The 25,385-nt window shown below is 39.0% G+C and overlaps 3 protein-coding genes across 6 annotated transcripts; all 3 read right to left on the bottom strand.

Moving 5' to 3' along the window:
- Nucleotides 1-306: 306 nt before the first annotated feature.
- Nucleotides 307-12,529, bottom strand: slc37a2 (solute carrier family 37 member 2). 2 transcript variants are annotated; one of them, XM_026329043.1, is made up of 18 exons: nucleotides 11,974-12,529; nucleotides 10,200-10,281; nucleotides 9,703-9,793; nucleotides 8,993-9,071; nucleotides 8,771-8,906; nucleotides 7,323-7,399; nucleotides 6,057-6,223; nucleotides 5,508-5,545; nucleotides 5,275-5,424; nucleotides 4,444-4,534; nucleotides 4,264-4,326; nucleotides 3,909-3,994; nucleotides 3,732-3,780; nucleotides 3,506-3,579; nucleotides 3,223-3,301; nucleotides 2,506-2,603; nucleotides 2,228-2,292; nucleotides 307-1,407 (listed from the first exon to the last, which is right to left on the bottom strand). In XM_026329043.1, the coding sequence occupies exons 1-18, from the start codon at nucleotides 12,030-12,032 to the stop codon at nucleotides 1,392-1,394; spliced, it is 1,500 nt and encodes a 499-aa protein (XP_026184828.1). In that variant the 5' UTR covers nucleotides 12,033-12,529; the 3' UTR covers nucleotides 307-1,391. The 2 variants fall into 2 exon arrangements, with proteins under 2 accessions (XP_026184828.1, XP_026184829.1); XM_026329044.1 differs by having other exon boundaries at nucleotides 5,275-5,385.
- A 993-nt stretch (nucleotides 12,530-13,522) lies between these two features.
- On the bottom strand, nucleotides 13,523-18,794 carry ccdc15 (coiled-coil domain containing 15). Of its 3 annotated transcripts, none has more exons than XM_026328431.1 (10): nucleotides 18,427-18,794; nucleotides 17,377-17,526; nucleotides 17,005-17,130; nucleotides 16,260-16,382; nucleotides 16,013-16,150; nucleotides 15,356-15,472; nucleotides 15,164-15,267; nucleotides 14,653-14,847; nucleotides 14,095-14,243; nucleotides 13,523-13,991 (listed from the first exon to the last, which is right to left on the bottom strand). In XM_026328431.1, exons 1-10 carry the CDS (start codon nucleotides 18,598-18,600, stop codon nucleotides 13,942-13,944), a joined length of 1,326 nt encoding a protein of 441 aa, XP_026184216.1. In that variant the 5' UTR covers nucleotides 18,601-18,794; the 3' UTR covers nucleotides 13,523-13,941. The 3 variants fall into 3 exon arrangements, with proteins under 3 accessions (XP_026184216.1, XP_026184218.1, XP_026184217.1); XM_026328433.1 differs by having other exon boundaries at nucleotides 15,356-15,394; XM_026328432.1 differs by having other exon boundaries at nucleotides 16,266-16,382.
- Nucleotides 18,795-19,260: 466 nt separating this feature from the next.
- Nucleotides 19,261-24,177, bottom strand: psmg1 (proteasome (prosome, macropain) assembly chaperone 1). The gene is made up of 7 exons (XM_026327529.1): nucleotides 23,969-24,177; nucleotides 22,993-23,096; nucleotides 22,142-22,287; nucleotides 21,179-21,241; nucleotides 20,485-20,683; nucleotides 19,689-19,819; nucleotides 19,261-19,434 (listed from the first exon to the last, which is right to left on the bottom strand). The coding sequence occupies exons 1-7, from the start codon at nucleotides 24,088-24,090 to the stop codon at nucleotides 19,357-19,359; spliced, it is 843 nt and encodes a 280-aa protein (XP_026183314.1). The 5' UTR covers nucleotides 24,091-24,177; the 3' UTR covers nucleotides 19,261-19,356.
- Nucleotides 24,178-25,385: the final 1,208 nt, after the last annotated feature.

Genomic DNA, 25,385 nt, shown 5'->3' with positions numbered 1-25,385 from the left:
GTTTAATGGCCGATAATAAATGACATTTTTTTTAATAATGATTAAAAGGAAAAACCGATTGTTGCTGTTTAAATGTGGCCTCTACACAAACTTCAGGCTCTATCATCGCTGAGGCACCACCTAAAGAGCAGCATATTTAAAGGTGAAGGTACACTGAAGCTGATATTTGGATGTAAAACCAGGCAGACAGTGAAAAAACATCACTGACTTCGCTCCTGGCAAGGTTATGTTTCGTTGGAAACAGCTTTCATTCTCTCTATTTAGCATTTACTAGCAATGAGGAAATATTTTTCAGTAATACAAACATTAAAAATATGAATACAGACATGAAATGTTTATTCATTTACAGTATTTCTCAAAAATTATAACACATCCTATGAAGATATTTTACAATACTTCAGGTGTGTTTTACTACTGAGTGTTTATACACCATCCTTAACTTATGGGTGGCAATAGGAGGAGGTATAGTTGTTGACAAATACATTATTAACCACTTATATCTGATTATACTCAAATTATTGTTACAAGTTACCGATTCTAAGTTAAATACTGCATGCTGATGAATAGATAGGAAGGTTCACATTAAATGTTCATTTTTAGGGGTTGATAGTTTCATTAATCATCATGTCCGTGAAGATTTTCAGTCATCCAGGTGAAGAGTCATAGCAACCGGACGAAACGTCCATCTGAGTAGCTTCATCAGTCTGAGAGCTGGTATGGAAACTAGACCATAGTCCCATAGGCTCATTAGGTGAGCTATGTAAATCAGGTGAGAGTCGTTACACCCACACTCCTGAGTTGGTCTGGACTATGGGTGGAGTGAAACCAACCTGAGATAAATTAGAGTTTCCATACCAGCTTTCCCTCTGACTGATGAAGCTACTCGGATGAATGGTAAAATGTTTCAATCTAAAAACTAGAAGTCCAGTTGCCACGACTCAACCTATAGATATTAATACTCATGTATTTCAAATTTTACAAGTGGCTTTTTTCTACATTTAGTCTCAACTAGTTTCATGTGCTTAACACACCACATTTTCCTTGATATTCAGAATTTAATCCATGAAGTTGACAGGAAGATGATCTAATCCGGTGTGATTTTTTAACATACAACACATTTTGAAACCAAGAAGACTTAAGACTTTTTTTTTTTTAAAATGCACAGTATATACACAGTATGTACATGATAAAAAGAACATTAAAACAATCAGGTCAGAATTTGCAACAGAAAAAGTTCTATATAAAGTCCAGTTTCTCTCTGTTTTATAGTGAGAAGCTTTAAAGGCTTTAAATGTCTGTTTAGTGCCTTGACTCTTCTGACAGCTTTGGTTTCCATTCAACCAAAATGAAAAGATGATGAGATTGGTTCCCACTTAGATTATTTAAGTATTTCAGATTTCTTTGAACCTGTAACAAAAAGATGAATGAATAAAAATCAATTGGTATGACTATAATGCATATATAATATGTATTGCTGTAAAATAACTATGTACATTTATACAAGTACTGTAAGTACAATTATGACATATATGAATTTACACTTCCCTGCTACTTTATACTTTAAGAATAAAATAAATACGACAAAATATATTAAAACCCTAAAATCCCTGGTTACCCAGCTGTATTTGAAGTACTTCAAATTAAATGCCTATAAGGTCAAAACATTACGTAGAACACAACAATGCGAAATGTACAATTCTGCATAATGACTACTCCTTACTATTTGCACTGTATATTTTAAGTATATTATAAGACTTTTTCACTTATTACTCCATATTTTATTCCTAGTTTAGAGGCACAGCTTGACATTTTAGGAAATAGCCTTTAATATTTGCCAAGGTGTTGGATTAGCTGTCAGTCCCATGAGCTGATGCCAGGAGGCTGTTTAACTTAGCATCACCACTGGAAGCAAGAGTAAACAATTAACAGCTCATTTATCTAATGCAATAAAACAGACATGTAAAATGTCAATTTGTTGTTTTAGAGTAATTACGACCATCTGTGCTTAATATTTCTGTTTTTTAAGAATTAAACATGATATAGCATGTGAATTTGTGAGCTTTAGAGTTGCAGGTAGACAAACTTTATAACATTTTCTTAGAGGCAAGATTTGTAGTTTTTGTAATGGATTACCGTCTTAAACAGAAGCCTGTTGAAAAACAGGCTTTTAGCCTCAAAAAGCATCTTAAAATGAATGTAAATAACCACAGCTGACTATGATACTCACCCTCTGGCTTGAGGGACACACCCACACCATCTCTGAACTTCCTTGTAAACGAGCCTGGACAACAACTGAAGACAAACAAAAACGTGTTAGTCAGGATGTTGTTACCAAAACTACAGGAACATCTTTACTGTCATTTCAGACAATTCAGTAAACCAAAACATGACTGAACACATGACATAAGCAACGAGACAAAAAGCAAAGTCTGAGCATAACATTGACCCCTTTGATTTAAGAGGTTAAAGCCAGTGTCAGTGAATAAGTAAAGTCATGTTTCTCACCAGGCAGGCGAGGACATCAGCAGAGATGAGCATGTAAAAGACATTGTTCCAGCCGGTGGGAGAGATCAGACCAGCGAGCAGAGGACCCAGTGCAGCTCCTGCAGGGAACATGCCAACATTAGTATTTTAATTTGAACATTTTTTAGTATTTGTTATTTTAATTCAGGTCTAAAGAGTCTGAGATAGCGGCTCTAGATGCTCTAACAGCTTCTCTTGATGACACTAATTATTAGCCAACATTAAGGGAAATGGAAGTAAAAAAAAAAAAAAAACTCAGCATAACTGGACACATGAAGGAAAAACTAACTAAAGTTAAAGCTGCATTCTTTGATTTTTTTTTTTTTTGGGTCAGTTGGCAAGTGCAGCACAAGTTGGAACCACAACACTGGCATTACCTTTTAAAGTTTATATTGTAAACATGGGAGCAAACAGTTGCTTATTTAAACATTCAACACATACGGAGCAAGACCATAATTCATTTGGAGTCATGTTTCTAGACACCTGATTAATGTAATTCAATACTCACTCTTTTATTTATGTTACAGTTTCTACCTGCACCAGCTTGAACAGACTGATGCTCTGCTATATTCCCCTGCCAGCTGCTAAATCTGTCGGTGTGGCAGGTGGCGTACAGTGGGTTCGTCAAACACGATTATGGAAAACAGAAAATCAAGATGAAGATTCTGAATCTCCATAGTTCTGACACTGTGTGCGTACCTACTGAACCTGTCCCGTCAATAATCGCCGTCACTGTTGACAATGCCCTAGAGTTTCCTCTCAGGCTCTCATGTGTTCCCTGTGTCAACAAAGACAGCATGTAAACACAGATAAGCATTATTTGAATGTTTAATTTAATGTCCAGTACATACTGTAGGATTATAGGAACTGTGTTTATTTCAAGAATTATTGCTTATGTTTGGTTTTTTTTTTTGGTTTTTTTAGGTTTAATAGATGGCAGGGGTGTAATATACAGGGTTTCCCATGATGCTTCAGGCCCTACCAGGTCAGCAGATACAGCAGTGGTGATGAGGGCGTATGGTCCGTTCACCAGCCCTCCACACAACAGCAGCATGCCTACATATGGAAAAACAGCAACACATCTTGTACATTTAAACAGGACCAGTATAGTTTCAGTTCAGACTGAAGAAACACTGACACAGTAGGTGCAACAGATAAACGTGCTAGAAAAAGTCAAAAATAAAAGCAGCACAGTACTGAAGTCTTACCAATTGTAACACCGAGGCTCGTTTGTCCAATGTAATTGTAGAGGAAAAGCTGAACATGAACAAAACAAAAAATCAGCAGACATCACACATTCAGATGTATGGCTTTTTTTCCCTGAAATGACACAGAAATTTATGCTATGTTAAAATTATTGTTATTTATAATGAGGTGACACTCACCATGGGGGCAGCAACAAGCAACATGACGCAGCAAGTTGTCGCCCTCCCACCGGTGTAGTCAGACACAAGACCTGCCACAATTCCCCCTGTGCACACAAACATGTTCAATGGTAATGACAGGTTTTAATTACAGCACAGTCAATAACACAATATCTGATAATTACAAAGTCGTTTTGCTCCTGACTCTGACAAACCACCTGCTGTAATTAGATGCAGTTGTTTTTCAAACTTAAATTAAGACCTTTATTCCTGTTGTCTATTTTGCATGTTAAGACATTTCCTCCTACTGCTTCTTCAATTTAAACATGTTTAAACATGAAATCATGTCATTGATCAGTGAAGGCTCAGTGCTTACCCACGATTCCTCCCACATCAAAAAGTGTCGACATGTCTCCTGCTTCTTTTGCCTCAAAATGTGCTAAAAAAAACAAAAAACACAAAAAAAACCCATATTAACTTTAAAATTTAACTTTAAATGATTTGGATAAAAGTGTATTACAAGCATGGTACCATCTTTGTGTGTGTAAATACTGACCAACATTTGAAATGTAGAGAGGAAGCCAGTACAGGAAGGTGTAGCTGACCAGCTTAGCAAACAGCAGACAGAGGGAAAACTCCACCACTCCCTGCGTGAGGCAAAAAAAACCACCATGAAAACCTCCCATCATCTCCAAATGTTTGCTTCATGCAACATACAATGAGCAACACACAGCCAGGGCCATAAGAAAAGCAAGTCCATTCAGCCCCACAGTTTGACTAATAATATTACAACTACTAGTCTCACTAAGTGTTTACTGCCAACTTACAGTATCTGACAGTAGGTACTGGTCACTGTAATAAATAGCCCTGGATGAATTCCTTTTTAATAAAGTTTTAATGTATGTAAGGGGTAAAAATCCTCATTCTTCTTTCGGTGTAAATATGTATAAAATATGTATTTAATTTTTTGCTCCCCACTTCTTACATTCAAACTGGGTTACGAACGGATCCCTTTGTGGTGAGTATGGACAGGACAAAGTGTTTTAGCCATTTACATCAAACTGCAACATCACTAATGTGAGGGGGGAGTCTACGGTGCAGTCCTGACATCCTTTCCCAGGCAGTTTAACACATATTTTCACACACTGACTCATGTGACCCCAACAACGCACATGATGGCTGGGTGGGGTAATGACCAACATGTGACCTTAGTGTGTTAATCAGTCCCTGTGTCGTTCTTGATATCACCACCAGAGGGTGTCAAAGTGAATCATTTTCAAATCTAAAAATATAAAATTATGTACTAATACCTGTAAATAATCTGTTTCAAGTTGGGTGTCTTCAGATCAAATCAAATAAGTGAAACATTTCCATGGTTGTCACTCACAGGTATCCTGAGAGCCCTGCAGAAGCTAATGGCCTCGGTGTGCTCCGCAACAATCTCCACTGGCTCAGTGGAGATGGCGCCGTTGATGGTTCGGTCAACATGGGGCGAGTTCTGCATGAGAGGCTCAGTCTCACCGCTGTCCTGATCACTCTAATACATGAATCCACATGCTCGAGTTCAAGCAGGCTTGTTATGGATGAATAAGACAAGTTAATGTTTGTTTTATAACTCACATGGTGGTGAGGAGGTGTGCAGTTAACATCTTCAGGTTCTGGATGAGAGACAGAGAGAAGAAAAATAAACAATTCATGTTTAACGAAATGTGATTTTAAAGAAGGTAAGGTCACACACTGAATAAAGAGTTAGTAACCAGCGGGCAGATATGTGAAAAGAACTGGTGTTTTTAAAGAGAGTTAACATGCTTCACAATAAGAGCGATTGTTTTAAAGTTCATCTCACACTGCAGGCTACACTGCCTTTAGAAGGAACTGTGCCCCATAATAAAGGGAACAGGAGCGAACATCTGTCTGGCCCAGCGGCAAAGTTAGCTCATTTTGAATAAAGCAGTGGTGGTAGCTCAGTTAAATACCAACCTTTAAAGTTACAGCACCCAAAATGAATTTATATCACAAAAACCCAAATCCTAAACCTGCCCAAGATTAAACTGTTGAATTTCTCTGTGAAAGGGCTGTGTGTGTGTGTGTGTGTGTGTGTGTGTGTGTGTGTGTGTGTGTGTGTGTGTGTTTGCTTGCATGTAGTTTCTCTGATGAACAGAAACTGACTCTCAACCAAGAAGAAGAAGCAGAGGATCCCAGTGAAGGTAATGATGAGGCCAGGGACGATGAAGGACATTCCCCACGCCGAGGAGACGAAGACTCCTGCGATGAGGGAGCCCAAGATGTTTCCCACTGAGGTGTGGGAGTTCCACACACCCATGATGAACCCACGCCTGATGATCAAAACACAAGCACACAAAGGCTGTGAGCACAGTCGGTATGTAGGTCATATTTAAAGCTCTTAAAGAGGCCTGTACATTTTTTCTATATTTCTACAGTATATATGGAGATACAACACTGAAGCATTTCCCCTAAATAATAATCAGCAGAATTAGTCAACATTTTAGAAAAGAAGCTTATTTTCTTTCTCTACAGTAATGAGATTAAAATGAAAATCAACCTGCTGTTTCTATGTTAACTGCTAAGCTGGAGCCTGACAAGACTCTGATGCTGCTCACAATGACTGCACCTGGCTCCTAATCACCAAGAAATAGCTTGAGTACATACCTTTTCCTAAAACCACTAATTGGTATATTTCTGTTTGGGTATACATTAAACAAACAAGATACATGTTAACTACAAAGCTTTACAGGTGCTGGCGGATGTATATGTGAACTTTGGACAGGTCAGGTGTTTTATACTGCTTCCAGTGTTTCTACTGAACTAACCATATCCCGGCTCCGGTGCTGTACTCAACATAGACATGACATTGATCAATATCAATATCAATATCAATATCAATATTTCCATCACACTCTAGTCACGACATGTCTTTAAGGACTGTAATGTTCAATAAATGCTTACATTTTTAAAGGTTAGACATATGAATGGAAACAAATTGCCATGATTTCGTGTAACTTTTGAATATATCAACACAAAATTTGTACTTTCGTACTAACCAGCTTCATGTAAACACTTTCCCTGTCAACACGTTCTGTGTGCAGCCTGGTTTCTCTTTAGGCAAGTAAACAACTTTTGGTTAGAGACCAGGAACTAAAAAGGGTAGGGCACATTTAAACTAAGTCTTAAGTGTTGTCATTGTGATGCTTGTGCGATGTGCATGTACTGACTTGTAGTCTACTACAGTTAATTAAAACCAGTTTGACCAGTTTTTGAGCTTCTATAGCTGCTTACTGGGCAGTTTAGACTTTGTTTTACTGTGTTATCAAAATGTGACTAGTGTATGGGTGTGTCAGGCAGAAGAGAAAAAAAAAAGAAAAAAAGAACTGATCAAATTCTGCCTAGTTAGCAGGACTGTGCCTCGGTACTCACTTCCCTTTTCCGAACCAGTTGCCGACACAAGCCACCACTGCCGGCCAGCCTGTGGTCTGCACTAGCCCGTTCATAACCTGCAGAAGGAAGCAAACAGCCTTAAGTCTATGTGTAAAGCAGGTTGAAAGGAGACCAGTGTGCAGTGATTGCTAACATCCACATATCAAACCTATAGAAGCTCTGACACATGCCTGCAGTCACATGATGCTGCTATGAGTCATGTGGTTTGTGTGAGTAAAGCCTGTCTAATCCACCCTGAGAGAACTATAGTTTCAAATTAGAGAAGTGATAAATAATATCTGTACTGACCCACAAAGCACACTGTGATCACACCTGGGATGGGATAAATGGGATAAATATTTACTCATTTCAGGCTGCAGATACTGGACTTTGATCTATCATACAGTATATCTGACAGCATCAGATTTCCCCTCTTTTTTTTTTTTTTGACATGTAGCATTCTTAATGTTTCAAAATATAGTTTCCCTTAAGTTATGATTTGAGAAATCTGACTACAGGGAAAAGTCACATGATGGTACAACCTCATGTGACACTGGAGAGCTAATAAAGAACTGTTCCAGCAGAACTTTGAATCAAGGGGGTGCAGCTTTAATTATATAACGTAAACTAAAAGAGGGAGGGAGAAATACAGTATTTTCTTTTAAATATAAACGCAGTCACAGGTGGTTTAGTGTCGCTATAAAAACTGCATATGCGGGAAACACTGCCTATTATACTAACTGTTACATAGATGCAACAGTGGTGAAACACTTTTTTTGATCATTTGATTAAGTGACTGAGGAAGTTAATTGTCAAAAAAAATATGAATTCATTCATACATCAAAAATTCTGTGGTTCCTGCTTCTCAAATATGTGGATTTGTTGCTTTTCTCTGTTTCATGTAACAGTAAATTGAATGTATTTAGGTTTTTAGAACATGTCCAACAAAATGAAACTTTTCAGTGTATAGGTTGCTACTGGTTAAAAAGACTGAAGTGAAACAAGTCGAGCCTGTTTGTATATCTGAACTTTGGTGGTGTGTCAGCAACAGAATGGCTCATCTGTGCTTCCCTCTTTCTCCTTAATCTAAGTAAATATGTCAAACCAACGTGTTGAGGACTTTTGAGAACCTGATACAGACAACGGCTCCAGTTAGGTAATTAAATCAAAGGTTGAGAAGCAAAATGAGATCCATACACGGACACAGATGTAAAAACAATAATTTCAAAATGGCTTTAGGTCGTAACTATTTTGTGATGAACAAACTTCTCCATTCACCTGGCAACAAAGGTGTTGCCAATATTCGTACACATACCTTGCTCTGGTTGAGGAAAAACAGAATCAGTGAAGTCTAACATCGCTGTCTTATTGCTCATAACCACCTTCTGTATTTACAACCAGTCAGGGAACCAAAACAAGTGCAGAGGTTTGTGTTGGTGTGTGTTTACCTGGATGAAGGCGTAGTATCCTAATGAGTGGATGTTCCAGTAAAAACCCAGGCCAAACAGAGCTGTGAACAGTCCACTCAGCAGCATCCCAGCACTCAGGTAGTACCGCAAGGGCAGACGCTCACCAAACATCCCACTGTCAACACAGGGAAAGGATTATAACTCAGTATAGCAAACACAGACAGAAAAAAATAACATATGCCAGCAGCAGCACATACAGACCTGAAAAACATGCCGATGGCATAGGCAACCAGGAAGGAATTATCCAAGATGCCGAACAGTGTCTGATAGTTGTTCTGGTCTAGAGAGACACCACAGACAAACTTATTAGCAATTATGTATTTTTCTCACTTATCGCCAAGTAGGATTTGTCAGGAACTGAACTCAAGGTCTCTGTGGGGGTGGTGAACCCATGAGACTCATAGCACCAAGAAAGACCTGCTGCCTTTCTCATGGAGGACATTTTGACACGTCTCAATAGGAAAAGCACAGGTAGAAACAGAATTAACGTAGATGCTTTAGTTTAACATGTCGGCTCAGTGTCACTCTGAGACACGTCAGCAGGACAGAGCCATTAACGTTATTAGTTACACCTGTGATCTTCGTGTGAAGAAAAAAAACAGGCTTGTTTCTACAAACCAACATGGCCACCGTTGCTATGGTGATTAATTGTTTTTTTTAACAATATACACAGTACAACATCGTCAGTATCAAAATGTAGATGAATTAGATATTTTCTTTTTAATCGTTTTATATAACTTAGTGTGACATACTAAAACGATGATCATTCTAATTGAAACAAAATCCCAGAACTACCTAAACAAGTATACTGAATATCTATATACAGTGTACGGGGCGATCCTGATGTACTATATCAATTAATTAGCGAAGTGTCAAAGTTAACTACAGTTGACCACAAATAAAGGACTTACCAAAGGGCGCCCAGTCACACCAGGTGTCATTGTTGGTTATGTTAAGGTCTGCTGGCCGAATGACCGTGGAACAGTTTCTATGCAGTTCGCTCTGTGGACCGAGGAGAAAACACAGAAAGAACAGATGAAGCAAACACAACAGTACTAGATAATATAGATTATAAAGTAACTGGTTAGTGTTTTTTAATGTAGAAATTGTGTTATTAGACTGGTCCTCATGGCTGCTTTAACTACAAATGATCTGTGTCTGCCAACAAAATTCAAACCATTATCTCCTTTCTAGTCATTGGTCCTGAAGGTGTTTGGGAACACGCTGCTGAGGTTTGAACTCACTGAATGTACCTGGGGCTCTTTTTCAAATTAGACACTCTTTTGTTTATTCTAGTGCCAATATCCACTTGCAGGGATAACAACATGAAGACGTAATATATATTCATGCTCCAGAGACTATTTGACCCCGTAAAATATATTAACTCAAACTCAGTTGTCCTAGATACCTTAACAATGCTGATAGGTTTCCGTGACAGATGGTAGGATGTGTAGAAGATAAAGGTGAGGAAAAGAATGGAGCTGCGATACCTGCAAAAGAGAGACAGCATGAAGTACTTAAGTAGCTGTATTTACTTTATACTTTTACTGCAGTACATACAAAAAGAAAAGATTCAATTCTATGTGTTTTCTTGCTACTTTGCCTAAGGACCAGAAAACACCAGCAAACACTAAATGTTATAAGTCTCACAAAAGCATAACAGACAGCTAGATCAGTGTACATGACACGTACTGTCATAATGTCAGTTTTGTTTAGCTCTTCACGTGTTTTTAATCACACAGACTTGAGACATAGAGTGATGCTGTGAGAAACAGTCTCAATTAGCACAACCTATTCGTTGGTTTGGAGTTTTGAAGCATTTGCCACAAACTGAATTATGGACAAACTATGAAAGAGTAATTAATGTGTAAGAGCCCAGGTACACAATTAGTCAGGCTGCTACTGAAGTCTGAATAGGAAATTGCTTTTACACGGAGGCAAACAATACACTCACTGACTGACTGACAGAAATAACATAAAGGTAGACATATCACACTTATATATATATATATATATATAAATATAATCTAGAACAGTCTTCATGATGATGTTGGACAAGCCAACTGTGACAATGTTTAACTTTTTTTTTTTAGTTCGGCATGTGACAAGTGAAAGTGTTTTATCTGGACTCATTCTCTTTTAATTTCAAGTTCATCCATCCATCCATCTTCTATACCCGCTTTTCCTGGCTCAGGGTCACAGGGATCTGCTGGAGCCTATCCCAGCTCTCTCTCGGGTGGAAGGCAGGGGTACACCCTGGACAGGTCACCAGTCCATCACAGGGCCACACATATAGACACACAAAGACAGACAACCTCACACACTCACACTCACTCCTACGGGCAATTTTAGAGTCACCAATCAACCTAACATGCATGTTTTTGGACTGTGGGAGGAAACCGGAGTACCCGGAGTAAACCCACACAAGCACAGGGAGAACATGCAAACTCCACACAGAAAGGCCGGGATGCGAACCCACGACCTTCTTGCTGTTCATTTTCTATACAATTTGCTATTTTTATTTTTGCCTATGTACTTTTAACTTGTCTTTTATTCCTGTAAAGCACTTTGGATGTCTGCGCATGAATTGTGCTATTTAAATGAACTTGCCTTGCCCTCCCTAACGCTTTATAATAAACCAACCCATTAGTTATTAAATTGAGACAATATTGGGCAGATTACATGATAATGAAAATAATTATTAGCTGCAGCAAACGTGGTTAGAAGATAAAATCACAGTCAAAACAATAATCAGTTGTTTTAATCTCTCCTACTTTCCCCTTTCTGGACAACATATCTTTCCTAATGGGAACAGTGTCTAATTGTAAACTGTTGGATCAGCAGGTTACTGATTACTAATTACTGTAATATCTTTTTTTTTTTTTTTTTTTGCAGATAATAGTGTGATAGTGTGATTCCAGAAACTAACAAGTTATTCTCACCAAGCAAAGCCCTGGGGACTCTGGGCTATTACAGGCTGGGATTTTTTTTTTTCATAAACAAACTGATCCTTTTCTTGGAAAATAGTTAAAATGGTGAATTCAGTCACGGACACTATCGATTGATGAAGGATCACAGAAATGTCGATAAATGGCCAGAAGCACCGGCCTTAACCCCGACAGCTGTGCTGAAGCTGCTCTATTGAACAACATCAACTAAGGAAGATAATAATGAAAACTTACCAGCTATCGCGGGAAAACAGCGTGATAAATCTCACACCGGGAGCCAGAGACGATTTCATTGTCGATGGACACTTTTTGTCAGACTCAACACAGAAACAATGACGTCTTGTGTGTGTGCATGTCCTCGAAGTGTCGGGGCTCTTTGTGTATAATTACAGCTGTATAACTAAAGTTGCTTTTAAACGCACTGCGAGAACAGAAAGTAGGTCAGGCAGCCCGGGACAAAAAATAAAAAAATAAAAAAGAGAGACGCTCCCTCCTTTCGTTAAAAATCTCTGTATCCAATAAATAAAACCTCAGGTCCAAAACACACGATAACTGCTAAAACATTAAACCGGCAGCCGTAGAGTCTGATAGGAGCAAGTAGTGAGCCAGATCTCCATAATGTGGGGCTGGGTTTATATGCGCCGGTGCAGAGCCAGCCTGCCCCCGAGCAGCTCGGATGAAAAAACGTCTCCGTTATTAATAGAAAATTATCATTATTCTTAGCCCAAATGTTTTATTCCTGATGGTTTTCCACCCGGACTCCGCCACCTGATCCTCCCCGCTGACATCACAGGCGGAAACAGCCGAAGTCAGGAGGGGCTCATCGGTGGTTCACAACATGGGGGCGCGGCCCTTCCGGGAAGTCGAAGCCTAGCTGTGAAAAGGCCGCAATACGAATAACTTGGTGGGAAATAAAAAAAACAACTTTACTTGCTGCATGGTTTTTTTTTAGCTTATCTCTGTAATATTTCCCCTTTCCTGTGCAGAAGCAAATGGGCCTGTAAGTACACTGTTACAGTAAATGAATTATCAGCGTAATGTACACACAGTATTTCTTTCTGGACGATCCTAAAATACTCAGTTGAAGATCATTTTGACTAATATTAGGGGCAGCAAAGATTAGGCCCATTTTCATCGTTTTTTTATTATCTAATGATTATTAGCTTGATTATTGTCATGGTGTATAAAAAAATGCTTAAAAATGTCACAAAGCCCAATGTCACATCTTATTGTTTTGTAATAATAATAAAAAAACCACAAGCAAATTCTTACCATGGCAATTTCTTTAAAGATGACTAAAACAACTACCAAAATATATGTAGGTTGTTTTTTTTAGCTCTAACTATATAATTTTAATCAATCTGACCTATAACCTTTATTAGGCACACCTTCCTGAAGAAGTCTAATACAACAGTCCCAAACCCAAACAATCTGACACCCACAAATTTCATTTAAAATATAAAAAATGGCAGTCTCCAAAAATCCCAATCCAAAAGAGTAATGCTATCAGTAAATAGCATATGGGACTGGAGAGTGTATTAACCATTTAGAAATGAAATGCAAGTATTTCATTAGGGAGTATAAGGAATATATATCTCATGCCGGAACATAATTCTGGATAAAACTGAAGATATGGGGATAGCAAGTTCGTTGGACCATATGCTGTCACATTTGATCCTAAAAGATTAGATGGATATAATCTTTATTTAAAAAGAAGAATACAGAATTTTTAAACTTTTTAATTATCATGACCTATTGCAAATGATTATAAATCACACATAAATTGACTTCCCTGATGGTTTATTAATCATGTGTATTGACTTTACATATAGAGAGTATGTTAACATACAAATTATTAATAAATAATCAAAAAGTTAATTCCTATGAGATTAAATACAATTTCAAATATATTCAATAAAAAGCCAAACAGTATCAAAAGACTCTACTTCTTCTTCAAGAGAACAAGACTAATAGTCCATACCTATGTGAATGGCTCTGTGGGCCTATGAGCCAAATGCTAACGTCAGTATGTTCACAGCAGCAGTGCCAACATGCTGAGTTTTAGCTGAGATCAAACTGATACCCATCTTTTCTCCTGTCTTTGGGTTTGACATCTTAAACAGTTTTCCCACCAGGCTGTTCCTTTAACCAGAACACGCCTCTTTCTACCAGGAAGTCTCCATTGTAGTTCATCAACTCCTGTTACTGTAAATCCAAATTCAACAGTGTTGAATGTAACGCCTGGGCATACGCTGTGGAAAAGACAAATGTGATTGTTTTTTTTTTTTTTAAATGTATAGTTGCACTAAAGCTTGTGGTGTGTGTAGCAGATAAGACAGTGTTTACAGTGAGTACCTTTGGGATTGTTGTGGAAGACACAGTTGTTAGCACAAGTGTCAGGGTGGGAGTCCCAGAAAGACGATGCACAGCAGCAGAGAGGAGGGAGCTCCAGCTTCTCTTGAGACAGACGTTCTTTCATCCGAGCTCTCAGAGCCTCAATGAACCTGCCAAGAGTAAAAAGCAGCCAAGACAGGGAAGCTTCATCATCACCAAGACACCTACACTGTTGTAGTTTGGCTGAGACCAAAGGAAAAAGCATATAGACTGTTGACTTTTAGTATACTTATATTTACCAGGATCTTATAAAGCGCATGGACTGAAACACTGGAAGAATGATTCATCATGATTCAATTTTGAAATTCATGTTACAGTCCCATCATGTGGTTTGTCTGTTTTCTTTACCCACCAAAAACAAACTGCACCACCTAAAAAGCTGACTGAGATCCATCTTTTCTAGCATGTTAGTCCGGTTCTCTAGTCTTCACCAGTTAAAATGACAGCTTTCACACCTGTCAGTAAATCTGCTGGAGGGCTACATTATGATCTAGTAAATAAATCTGTCTCATTAATCACCTTGTAGCTACTTTCTCTTTCTCTTCTCTTCTCCTCCACTGCAGCTCCATAACTCTCTCCCCCTCCTCGAGCTTCAGTCGCTCCAGAATCAGCAGCTCTCTCTCCTCCAGCTTCTGTCTGGCCTCCGTGAGCTGCCGAACTCTCTCCAGCTTTTTCTCTTCCTCCAGACGAATCTGTTCTTTCTCTGCTTTGATCCTTTAATGAAGGCATTGACATTTGAGATAATTATCAGTGACACCAGGCCTTAATCATCAAATCATCTGTATTCACATGCAAGTAGTTTAGTTAGTGTGTTCAGTGTGTTTTATGTTTAACCAAAATATGGCTGGAAGGTGACAGCACCACACAGAGGTTATATTTTGACAACATAATGACATTTTTTGTTACTTTTCTGGCTGTGAACATCCTTCTAAGCTACACAGATTGAATGTCTGATACTCTAAAGACAGATTTTAGAATGACTTTAATAAAACAGGAAGTAATGCAGAAGAAAATGCTGTGGTCTCATCACCTTGCCGTCCTCTTCAGGTGTTTCCTGTGCTGTTTGTTTTCCTTCACTTGCTCTCGCTCAGTGTTCATGAACAGACGTCGTTGCATCAGGAACTGAGACTGACGCTGCAGAGAAACATGTGCTATCTGTAATATTTGGTCTGACGGAGTCTGAATAAATAAAAGGTTCATGTCTGTTTATGTTTATGCCTACCTGCCGCTTCAGTTCTTGGTCAGTCAGAGGCCACAGGAGCTGTGGGACAGTGAGGCTGGATTTGAAACCAGGATCAGACTGTGATTTCTCAGTGTCCCACAAAACACAGCCACTGACCTGAAACATATACACAGCCAACACAGAGTCAGCCTGCTCAGAAGGTAGGGTTCAAACACCAGGTCCAGCTAAAAGTAAATAAATATAAATGTGCTAAGCTAGCAAGATGTCCTCAGCACTGTATTTTATTTCCTGACAACTCAGAAATATAGTTGATGTTGCCACATCATCAAGGTTTAGACAAAGAAAGCCATGAGTAACTAAACATATTGCTGTTACTGTTCTTTCCTACTAGTGTATATGTAGTAAATAGTATGCTATACTAACAGTATACTATAGATATACTACTATATAGCTAGTATATGTAGTAAATAGTATACGCATTTATTTATCTTTCTATATTTATATAGATAAATTGGGGGGTAGCAGCTTAATGAGGCTGTGCTTTCTGTTCATGTGAATAATTTACTATTTTGTTTCATTCCTGATTGACACCCAGTGCAACAGCAATGAAATGAAACCTCAGAACGGCATCATGTGAGCCTGACTGAACCATGAATCATGACTGAAGTGCCATTGCTATGCTGTGAATTCATTAACCTTCCGCTGAATACGTGGACATTCATGTTGACTGGTGAGAAGATGATCATTGCCTTCTTCATCCTCATCCTCTTCCTGAACATCCTCCACCTCCTCTTCCACTTCCCGCTCTGCTCTCAGCACATGAGATTCAGATTCCTAAAGGGTCAAGAGGAAAATGATTTTTATTATACCCTGAATGTACAAGAACACACACAATTAAAGGAACTATACGTTTTTAATAGAGGAACAAGTGTGAGACACAGACTCTCACATGTCTGGCTGGCTGGATGTTCCATTTGCCTTCAGGAGGGTCTGACGTCATTTCCCCAACAGGACTCATCCGACAGGCAGCCAGTCTGAGTCTGACCTGGCTCATGCCTTCACTAGACTGGAAAAAAAAAATCATGGAAATGAATAATGATCTAGATAAATCACTGTCATGTTATTTCAATCACTCATACAAGAAAACAATAGAATCATTGTGACTGCCAAAAAAAGGCAGTGTTCTCTGCTGGACAAACTATGTAATGGAGACAATGTTCAATCAAATATTTCAAACATTTCTGTGGCAAACATCACACCCATATGTAACTGAGCAACATCATAACAAAACCACTCAAATTAATGTGCCACTAAAACACCCATCTTGCCAGGTCTTCCACAAGATTTGGAACCTGACCTGGTTTTGGGACCATTCAACCACAAGAGCTTTAGTGAGGTTGACACTCATAAAAACAGTACACAAACATTTGTGCTTCTTTTCATCTGACCATTTAGAGTATTTGTGGTATTAATTCCATTTCAAATCATTTTAAAATGATTTTCCAGTGAGAAGATGTAGAGGACACTAAATGGTGGAAAAAAAACGATTAACTTCATGAAACCAACTGTTCACTGCCGTTTTCTGGACGGCTGCCATATCAAACTAGTAAACAAAAGAGAGCAGATATCACTTTGATAAAACTGTAATTATTCAATTATTCTACAGGGTGGTGATGCTATCCCCTCACCTCGTGACAGCTCCCCTTCATCAACCTCTGTCGTGCAGCACCTCCCACTGTCATCAGGTTCTCACCTGCAGATACATGCTGGGTCCAGACACTAAACTGTTGTGGGATTCTGCTGTCAGCTTTCACCTGGACATAATTACACAATTTTACAGTGACAAAGTCAATCAGGCAGGGAAAACAGCAGCATGGGAAACCAGAGGACTCCATGGTTCATCATTAAGTGATAAGGAAATCAATGATGCAAATGGAAAATGGTGATGGGCTTTTTCTAGCTGTTTAATACAACAATTATGGACAGATAACTCAATAATACAAATATTTCTTAGTAATTTTGTGTTATACTGATACTTCACTGTTAAAATTTCTCTTTACCATTGTTTCTGTCTGAGGTTGCTGTCTCTTTTTGTAGACATGGACTCGTTGTGCCACACGGTGGCGTACTTCATCTTGAAACCGTTGAAGACTCTCTTCATTCTCCCTCCTCTTTTCTGCCTGGAGCTCCTCAGTTAACAAAGCGAGAGCCTAAACCAAGATATGGGAAGACATGTCTACTGACTATCTAATTAATAATGAGCAGTATAAATTCATGCGACTTTTCAACATTAGCTTCTGAGGCCTGTTTGTAATCTATGACTATAGACAGTGCAACACATTTCAGCTGGTTGTGCAAACTCATAACATCATGAGCCATGAGGACTTTGTCAATTTAGATCTTAAATGTAAACTTACAGCAACTGAACATATCTTTTTTCTCGTGTGCTGAAATTAACTGGTACTTTTTGTTCCAGTATATTTATCTGACATGTGCAGCTACAAAGACCTTGTATCATTGTTTTACCACCTTGATATCTAGAGACCGGCTGTAACCAAGGGGAGCAGTGCTACAGCTCTAGCAGGGTGAGGCACAAAATAAAAAAAGAAAAAAAAGAAAAGACACTATAAATGTCGTACAATATCGTTATGTATCTTGATCACTATGTCAAAACTGACTGCTTGCTTGCTATGCGTGTTTTTTTTTCATTAATTTAGTCCAATTCCAGTTCTGTCAATTTATGTTCACAGTTAATCCTGTGACCTGACAATGTAAGTACTGCAACTGCACTATAAGAATTGAAGCAGGTAAATAAATTAACATATAGTTAATGTAATGCCCTCATGGCTGCACACTCAGCCTCAAGAACAAGAAAAATAATGTTTATTGTTAGTTTGTGGTAAAGCGAAGGATTTTCACGTAAATAACTAGCTAAATGTTAATAGGACTTTTACACATTAGGGTCTGTGTTAGCCCAAACAAAGAGAAGAAAACCCCAGAGATCAGCCAGCTAAACTTAAAGCTTTGTGACACCTGCAGGCCCCATTCAACAACGATCACTGGTATTATGCTAATTAGCTCGGATCATTAGCTTTAAATGCCAAACTCACAGACGGATGCTCCGGGAAGTCCTGACCGTCCTCCACCCAGGCTCCCACCGCCACCACCGCCTGGTTCCTCTCGGCCAGCACCTTGTTGGGTCTGAGGGGTCGGTGCTCTCTGCTTCGGCTGACTGGAGCTTTGTTTCTGCCGCCTGTCGAAGCTATGACCCGGTTAGCGCTCATAGTTAGCCCCGCTATCCAGACTAACGTAAAGTGCTGCTAGTTAGCTATGAGCTAAAAACGTCTTCTTACATTTTGCGATTTTGTGGACTGTATTATGCTCAGTGTTCCCTAACCATTCAGACGAGAAGTGGGGAAACCTTACATTGGTCCGGACAGTTCACAAAAATATTGTTTGAGTTTCGCTCACTTCGTCTTCGTTTACTTTTTTTTTTTGTTTTTTTTTTTTTACTAGCGCCCCATATGGACAGGAGGGAAAACTCATAATTCAAACCCTTCACTTTTTTTGTAGGCTATTATAGTATACATTTAATTTTAAAGGCCCATGACGACAAAGTGAACACGTGTTTTAAAGATTTTTAACAGATGTATTAAAAATATTAAACTGAAATATCTAATTACAGTAGTATTCCTTGGCTCACTAACTTGATAACCTTGAATTTTTTAGGAACTTCTTAGTACATGGAAGAGAAGTAATCAAACCTACATATTTAAAAACCAGGGGAGGTCTACAAAATGTTGCGGCCATTATGGTTTCCTTCCTGCAAAGGTTTCACAAATTTGGACAGAAAATTTACACACTCTAATTGTAGTTCCCTGCTCTTTGCAAAATTAAGTAAATCATTACTTAAGTTCAAACAATCATTTATACAGTGAAAAAGGCTTTTGTTTACTTAATTTCTTTATTTAAAAATGACAATATTTTACCACAGGAAAATAGAATTCAATCACACTGCACGGCGTGCAACACGGCCGTTTTTAGATATAAAGGTTACTCTGAATGTCGGTGGTTTTGACAAACTTGCGGAGGATTTCTGTGCTTGGAGATGACTCAAACTGTGAAGAGAAAGAAATGCAGGGGATTAAAGTATTAAAAATCAGGATACTAGCTAAACTCTTCATTTATGTTTTTAAAGTAACTCATTTACTTCTCTCCAAACACTCAAATTTTCTTTCCAGACACAGATCATAGCTGTGCATACTTATTTAACCCAAATTCAAACTGAAGATGAGCAGTGCATCTGCTCTTTTCCCCATCTTTGGTCACTCTGACCTTTACAAAGCCTCCTCATACATAAAAAGAAGCTCACCTGAATAGACTTGCTGAGCTTGGTTAGTACAGGCTTGTAGGTCTCCATAGTGACAGAGTCAGGACCAGTGATATCACTGTAACACTGGTAAACAACAGCGGCGATGCGGTGGACCTGGCAGTGGTTCAGTACTGATGAAACAGCACAAAGTAGAGGAATGCAAGATTATCTGGCCTCAACACAATAAAACAACCAGAATAGATGATTTTCAAGTTTATAACCTTCGAGTCCTCAGTGATGAAGGCTGCAAACTTTAATCCTGATGATACATATGTTTGTTAGAACCTTTGACGTCTTTAATTGTGCAGGCACCGAAATGATCAAATCAAGATGCAAGACTACATGCACTCATTAAGAGGAGTGGAGCCTAATGGCCCTACATTTCCCTCACTTGGCAAATGCCTGTGTCCAGAAGGACCTACAGTTTTTCCGCTTGCATACACACATGAGGAGCTGTTAGAGATTCAGTGTGTCACTCAAGGACAGTTCAGCAAGAAGAATAGAGAATCAAATTGGGCTAGAGCTGAATTTATAGTGAACAAAAGGAGAAATGGAGCTCTGTGTATCATGCTTTAATGTCTTTTTCCTAAGTGCCTGGAAAAAAAAATTGTGCGAGACCCCAAACAAAACAAGTTTGTGTTAACACTTCCAATAGTGCTTAGCATAAATACTCGTTACCTAATGTGCAGACTACAAATGTATTTACACACACTGCAATTTTACATCCAAAGGTGACTCTCCAACTCAACACAAACACCGAAAAACTTTAAAATTTAGAAGCGTGAAATCGAGGTACCTGCAGCTGGAAGTCCAGTGACTATGTTGGGTTGTTCCAGTGACTGGCAGACAGACTGACCACTGAAGGTAGCAGTGTGGAGAGAGCGCAGGAAAGGAGCAGAGCTGCTGCACACATAGTCTGCTGTCTTGTAATCGGCCACAGAATAATCTGCCAGCACAGTCACATTCAGCTCTCTCTGCTGCAGACAGTCAAAGACCTACACAGACAGAAATACACAGTCACTCCTTTGCCCCATTGATCACCCTGCATGCTTGTCTTTGCCCACTGTAAATTACCTAAGGGTCAGTAGACAAAGAAAAGTCATACTATAAAGTCATTATGATACTGGTGGAAGCATCTTGGGATTGTGTGTGCTTTGTGACATCAACAAAACTATCAACAAAAGTCTGGACTTATGCTGTTAATCCATTCACTTCAAGGTTCCACGTATGAATTTAGAGAGGCTCTTCTGCATAATTCTGTGGTAACACTGTTATTTGCATTCCTGCTGTCTTTTTCTGGCCGCGTTTTTTTGCACCACTTTCTGAATATACACCAATACACCACTCTGAGAGCTGTGTGCGAAAATCCCAGGAGATAAACAGACCTTCAAACCTGCCTGTCTGAGGACAGACAGCTGCCCTAAACTTCTCTGCGTGACGACATAATATAATCACATTGCTATCCACCTGATTCGGTTACATAAACATACCTTTTCTGCCCACTGAAAAAGCTGGTCTTCTGCAATGTAGCCAGTGACTTGGCATATCAGCACCTTCAGGGAAAGCAATGAGAGACATTTTATGCAACATTTGTTGATTAAAGACACAATGGCCTGAAACACAAAATGCAAAATACAGGAAGGACATATGATTGTAAGGTTTTTGGTAAATCAATAATTTTAAATGAATGAATGACTATTACAGTGTCTGTGGACCAGAGCTGCATTACAGTGTATGAAAGCCTTTTACTCCACTTCATTAAATCCCTGTAGCCACTGGAAAGCAGGTGGACAGAAATGTGCGATAAATCTGAAGCTTCCTCAGCAGCACAGTGCTCTCACACACGGCCGTTCACCATGTTTATCTTGATTAAATCGTGCAGATGACACCCAGCTGAAAAGAACTACACCCATCCGCCTGGCTGGTTATAACTCTGTATTCTGACAGTGTAGTTTTAGGAGACACCAGATTACCGGGGCTCATTAATCCTGTGTGTCACTTTCCAACAGTTTTATTTATTTATTTTTTTAGCTAAAAAGCAAATTTTGTTCTTGAAATGCTGCCATGTCACAACTGTTATATATATTTACATATTTATTAAGTCCGGTACTGTCAAGAGACAGTTTTAGACTGAGGTGGTCATATAAACAACAAACAATTACTATTTGTATGATTCATCTCCAGTCAGTGGAAGCATTCCTTATGTTTCTTTTCTATACCAATTTCTTCAGGGCTTTCCTTTAATCTGCAATGTGCATGTATCTTAAATATAACCCTCAGCAGAGCTATTGTAATGTGCCCTTAATTTGGAAAAGTTCGATCTTCAGGAGCAAATTCCTTAAACTGAATAAATATTGACTTTACAACCATCTGGTTCTTCTGTGGCATTAAAGAAACAGACACATTTTGAAGTGATGCCCTCAGCTATCTTGCTCAGTGTGTGTGTCACTCACTGATGGGCTGTCTTTGTGTCTGTAGAAGACACATGCCGACTCCTCGCTCGTTTGTCCAATTACAGCTCGGCTCCTCTCATTCCATAATGATACATGTCCCACAGTTTCCCAGTTTGCAGAGGTGAGAACGTACACTGACAGAAACCCTGTAAAGAGAGATCCTCTCAGTGTTCAGCAGCAGCTTACATGTGACAGGAGATATTTCCATAATGTCACATGGTGATATTCTATTTTTAAGTTTAAAATAATTTTTGCTGTATCTGGCAGGCAATGCCACATCAGGATTTTCTGCGTTTCTTTGCTATATAATGGTACACGGATGACCAAACAAGAAGTTGGAAGACTTAACCGTTACAAAATTAAGATGGAGATTTTATGATCTTTTATAGACAGAACAATAAACTATTAACTGCCTGACTGCATTACACATCCAACAGGGTGTGTCGTAGCACCACCCGACAAACTGGACAGAATGGAGCCATCTTCAGTACCAATTATGTCAACTGTCCTTTGCCTGACATGAGGCAGGCCTGTAATAATTATGCCTCAACAAACTGAACCTGAAAATAATCACCAACAGTGTGCAGTATCACAAAAGAAAACAGATGAGCATCATGGCATAAGTGAGAAATTCATAATGAAGTCATCTAGAAAACACAAACCGTAAACTGGTTAACAGTTTACAGAGAATCTGAGATAATACTTGAAAGTGAGATGAGAAGATAAATCAATCAAGACTGCAGCTAATTATCTGCACACAGCTTAATGTTGTTTAATTGGATCTGAAATAATATTGAGTGCACTGTTACAAGGATAAATCACAGGAAATGTAGCATACAGGAGGCACTTACTGGCAGCGTTGTGTCCCACAGCAACGATGAAATCTGAACACTGCAGCTTGTTTCCAGACCTCAGCGACTCAGACACTTCAGGCCTCCACTGCAGATGAACCTCCCTGATGGAGAGTGATGTGGATTCATTTTCAGAAAACACTGTTCAATAAAATTTGATTGCTTTTTGAAGATCCTTATGGGTTTACAGGTCTACTTTTCCTCATACTTTACAACACTAACCTAATCTTTATCTTTTGAATTACTCGTCCACAATCAATAAGGTCACAAAAGCCTGAAACCTTTACCCTAATAAGTGATGTACAGTCATTCAACCACAGTATTACTGAAACAATTTAAGAGGTATTTTATATTTAACCATCTTCTTTTTAAACTGTCCTGCACTTCTAGTTCATAATATTCCAGGTAGAAATCTGTACTTTTTATATCACCTTTGTTTGTGCCTATGTGAATAGCAACCATCAGAATAACAATCCAAGACTAAGAGTGAAACACGTTAGAAAGAAACAACTATTTTATGGCTAAAATCTTCAACATTTTTCAGTAGTAAAAGTGTTTGCCAGGCTGGTGTTCAGTCTGAATTCTGCTCAAAAGGCTGTAACTATTACTTTCTGATAAATAATCCATATTTAATTATGTATTGACACGGTTTCTTACTATGCTTATAAAATAATGCACTAATGTCAGCTAACTGGAATAAAATATGCATAGTGGCAGGCGTATTTGGATGGTAACGTTAAACATGAATATTGATCAGTCTGACTTAGTGTTTTCCCTGCACTAGCTACGTTAACCATGGGACGTGTGATGCACAAATGTTTTAGGAGTGAGAGGATGTCAATTTTTACCCCTAATATAATAATAACATCTTAACATCACTGAAAATAACGTTATACGTCTGCCTTATTTACAGTAATAACGTTACTTCAATGCTTCCTGTCTATTCATGCTAGCTGGCTAACGTTAGCTAAGTTACCTCTTTATCGCCAGTTCCCTGCGGATTTGTTCATCTTCCTCATTTTCATCGAGGTCTTCGTCGTCTTCTTCCTCCACAGCCCGAGAATACACCGATAACACTTCACCAAAAAACGTCGCCATGATCACTGAGTTTCCCTAAAAAAAGCTAAAGTTTAGCTAATGATTCAAACATGAGCTGCGACATACACCCGCCTCTTCCGCCGGCAGCAACACCCCTTCAGAATAAAAGCCCCATCCCAACCTTGAGGTATTTCAGAAATTTCAGTGAGGGGGGAATGTAAATTTTACAGAATGATAAAAGAGTGGACAAATGATGGTGTATGTAATCATGTTACATACACCATCATTTGTTACATACACCATCATTTGTCCACATGAATGCAATAAATATCCAATAATAAAAGGATAAATATACACAGGCTACTACCTACATTTGGTACACTGTCAAAAGTCCTTGAGATGCATATTGAAATTACACTCTACCTAGACACTGTGCATGCAAAGATAACTCCATCCATTACTCACTCATTCCTACTTAGGGTCAAGGGATCTGCTGGAGCCTATCCCAGCTCTCTTTGGGTGAAAAGCAGGGGTACACCCTGGACAGGTCACCAGTCCATCACAGGGCCACATAGAGACAAACAACCTCACACACTCACACTCACACCTATGGGCAATTTAGAGTCACCAATCAACCTGACATACATGTTTTTGGACTGTGGGAGGAAACCAGAGTACCTGGAGAAAACCCACACAAGCACAGGGAGAACATGCAAACTCCACACAGAAAGGTCCCTGCCAGGTTTCAAACCAGGAACCTTCTTGCTGTGAGGCAACAGTGTTAAAAATACTGTAAGTTCAGAAGACTCCTTTGATTAGCTTCAGCTGAACTTTAAAGTGCAACACTGAATGAAAACTGTGTATTATGTCCTTCACTTACAGTGGAATCTCCTTATTGAGGGGCTGTTTTCAGGGCCATGTATGAAGAGGAGAAATAACTGTGTCAGTGTTCATCTGGGCACAGGAGCATTGTTTTCACTGAAAGATGAAAACCAAGCTTGAAGCACAATTTTGCAATGCTTTGAATACCAATAAAAAAAACCTCTTGACTAAATATTTCAGATGTACAGAAATACCCTCAACAGAGCAGCTCAAACACATTGTCCATGCACACAGATAAGTGCAACACCAGTCACTCCACACAGTCCCTGTGGGAAGCTCAATGCTCAGGACTGCATGCACAAGTGCCATCAGTCCAACGTATTTCTGGTTGAGCGGTTCGTTAAATCAATGAATGATTTAAGGCTGTGGCTCTCCAGCGGGTTCACGTGGTGTGTGGTTATAAGGGCTATAACTACACAGCTTACATATGACTAAAATCAGTGTACAGATGCTTGATGTGTTATTTTCGACCC

The sequence above is a fragment of the Mastacembelus armatus genome, chromosome 14 (assembly GCF_900324485.2).
Source record: "Mastacembelus armatus chromosome 14, fMasArm1.2, whole genome shotgun sequence".
Lineage (NCBI taxonomy): Eukaryota > Metazoa > Chordata > Actinopteri > Synbranchiformes > Mastacembelidae > Mastacembelus > Mastacembelus armatus.
This window is presented reverse-complemented; position numbering and strand designations above follow the sequence as displayed.

What these genes read in the sequence shown, in the direction of transcription:
- slc37a2 (XM_026329043.1), bottom strand. Translation starts at nt 12,032, where the DNA reads ATGAAATCGTCTCTGGCTCCCGGTGTGAGATTTATCACGCTGTTTTCC. An exon ending in TGATGTGGGAGGAATCGTGG is followed by an intron (nt 3,995 to 4,263) that starts GTAAGCACTGAG and finishes TTGTGTGCACAG; the next exon opens with GGGGAATTGTGGCAGGTCTT. An exon ending in TGACGGGACAGGTTCAGTAG is followed by an intron (nt 2,604 to 3,222) that starts GTACGCACACAG and finishes TGTTCCCTGCAG; the next exon opens with GAGCTGCACTGGGTCCTCTG.
- ccdc15 (XM_026328431.1), bottom strand. Translation starts at nt 18,600, where the DNA reads ATGAGCGCTAACCGGGTCATAGCTTCGACAGGCGGCAGAAACAAAGCT. An exon ending in ACTTCCCGGAGCATCCGTCT is followed by an intron (nt 17,527 to 18,426) that starts GTGAGTTTGGCA and finishes ATCTTGGTTTAG; the next exon opens with GCTCTCGCTTTGTTAACTGA. An exon ending in CACCTGAAGAGGACGGCAAG is followed by an intron (nt 14,848 to 15,163) that starts GTGATGAGACCA and finishes CCTTCATTAAAG; the next exon opens with GATCAAAGCAGAGAAAGAAC.
- psmg1 (XM_026327529.1), bottom strand. Translation starts at nt 24,090, where the DNA reads ATGGCGACGTTTTTTGGTGAAGTGTTATCGGTGTATTCTCGGGCTGTG. An exon ending in TGTGGGACACAACGCTGCCA is followed by an intron (nt 22,288 to 22,992) that starts GTAAGTGCCTCC and finishes CTCTCTTTACAG; the next exon opens with GGTTTCTGTCAGTGTACGTT. An exon ending in GACACAAAGACAGCCCATCA is followed by an intron (nt 21,242 to 22,141) that starts GTGAGTGACACA and finishes CTTTCCCTGAAG; the next exon opens with GTGCTGATATGCCAAGTCAC.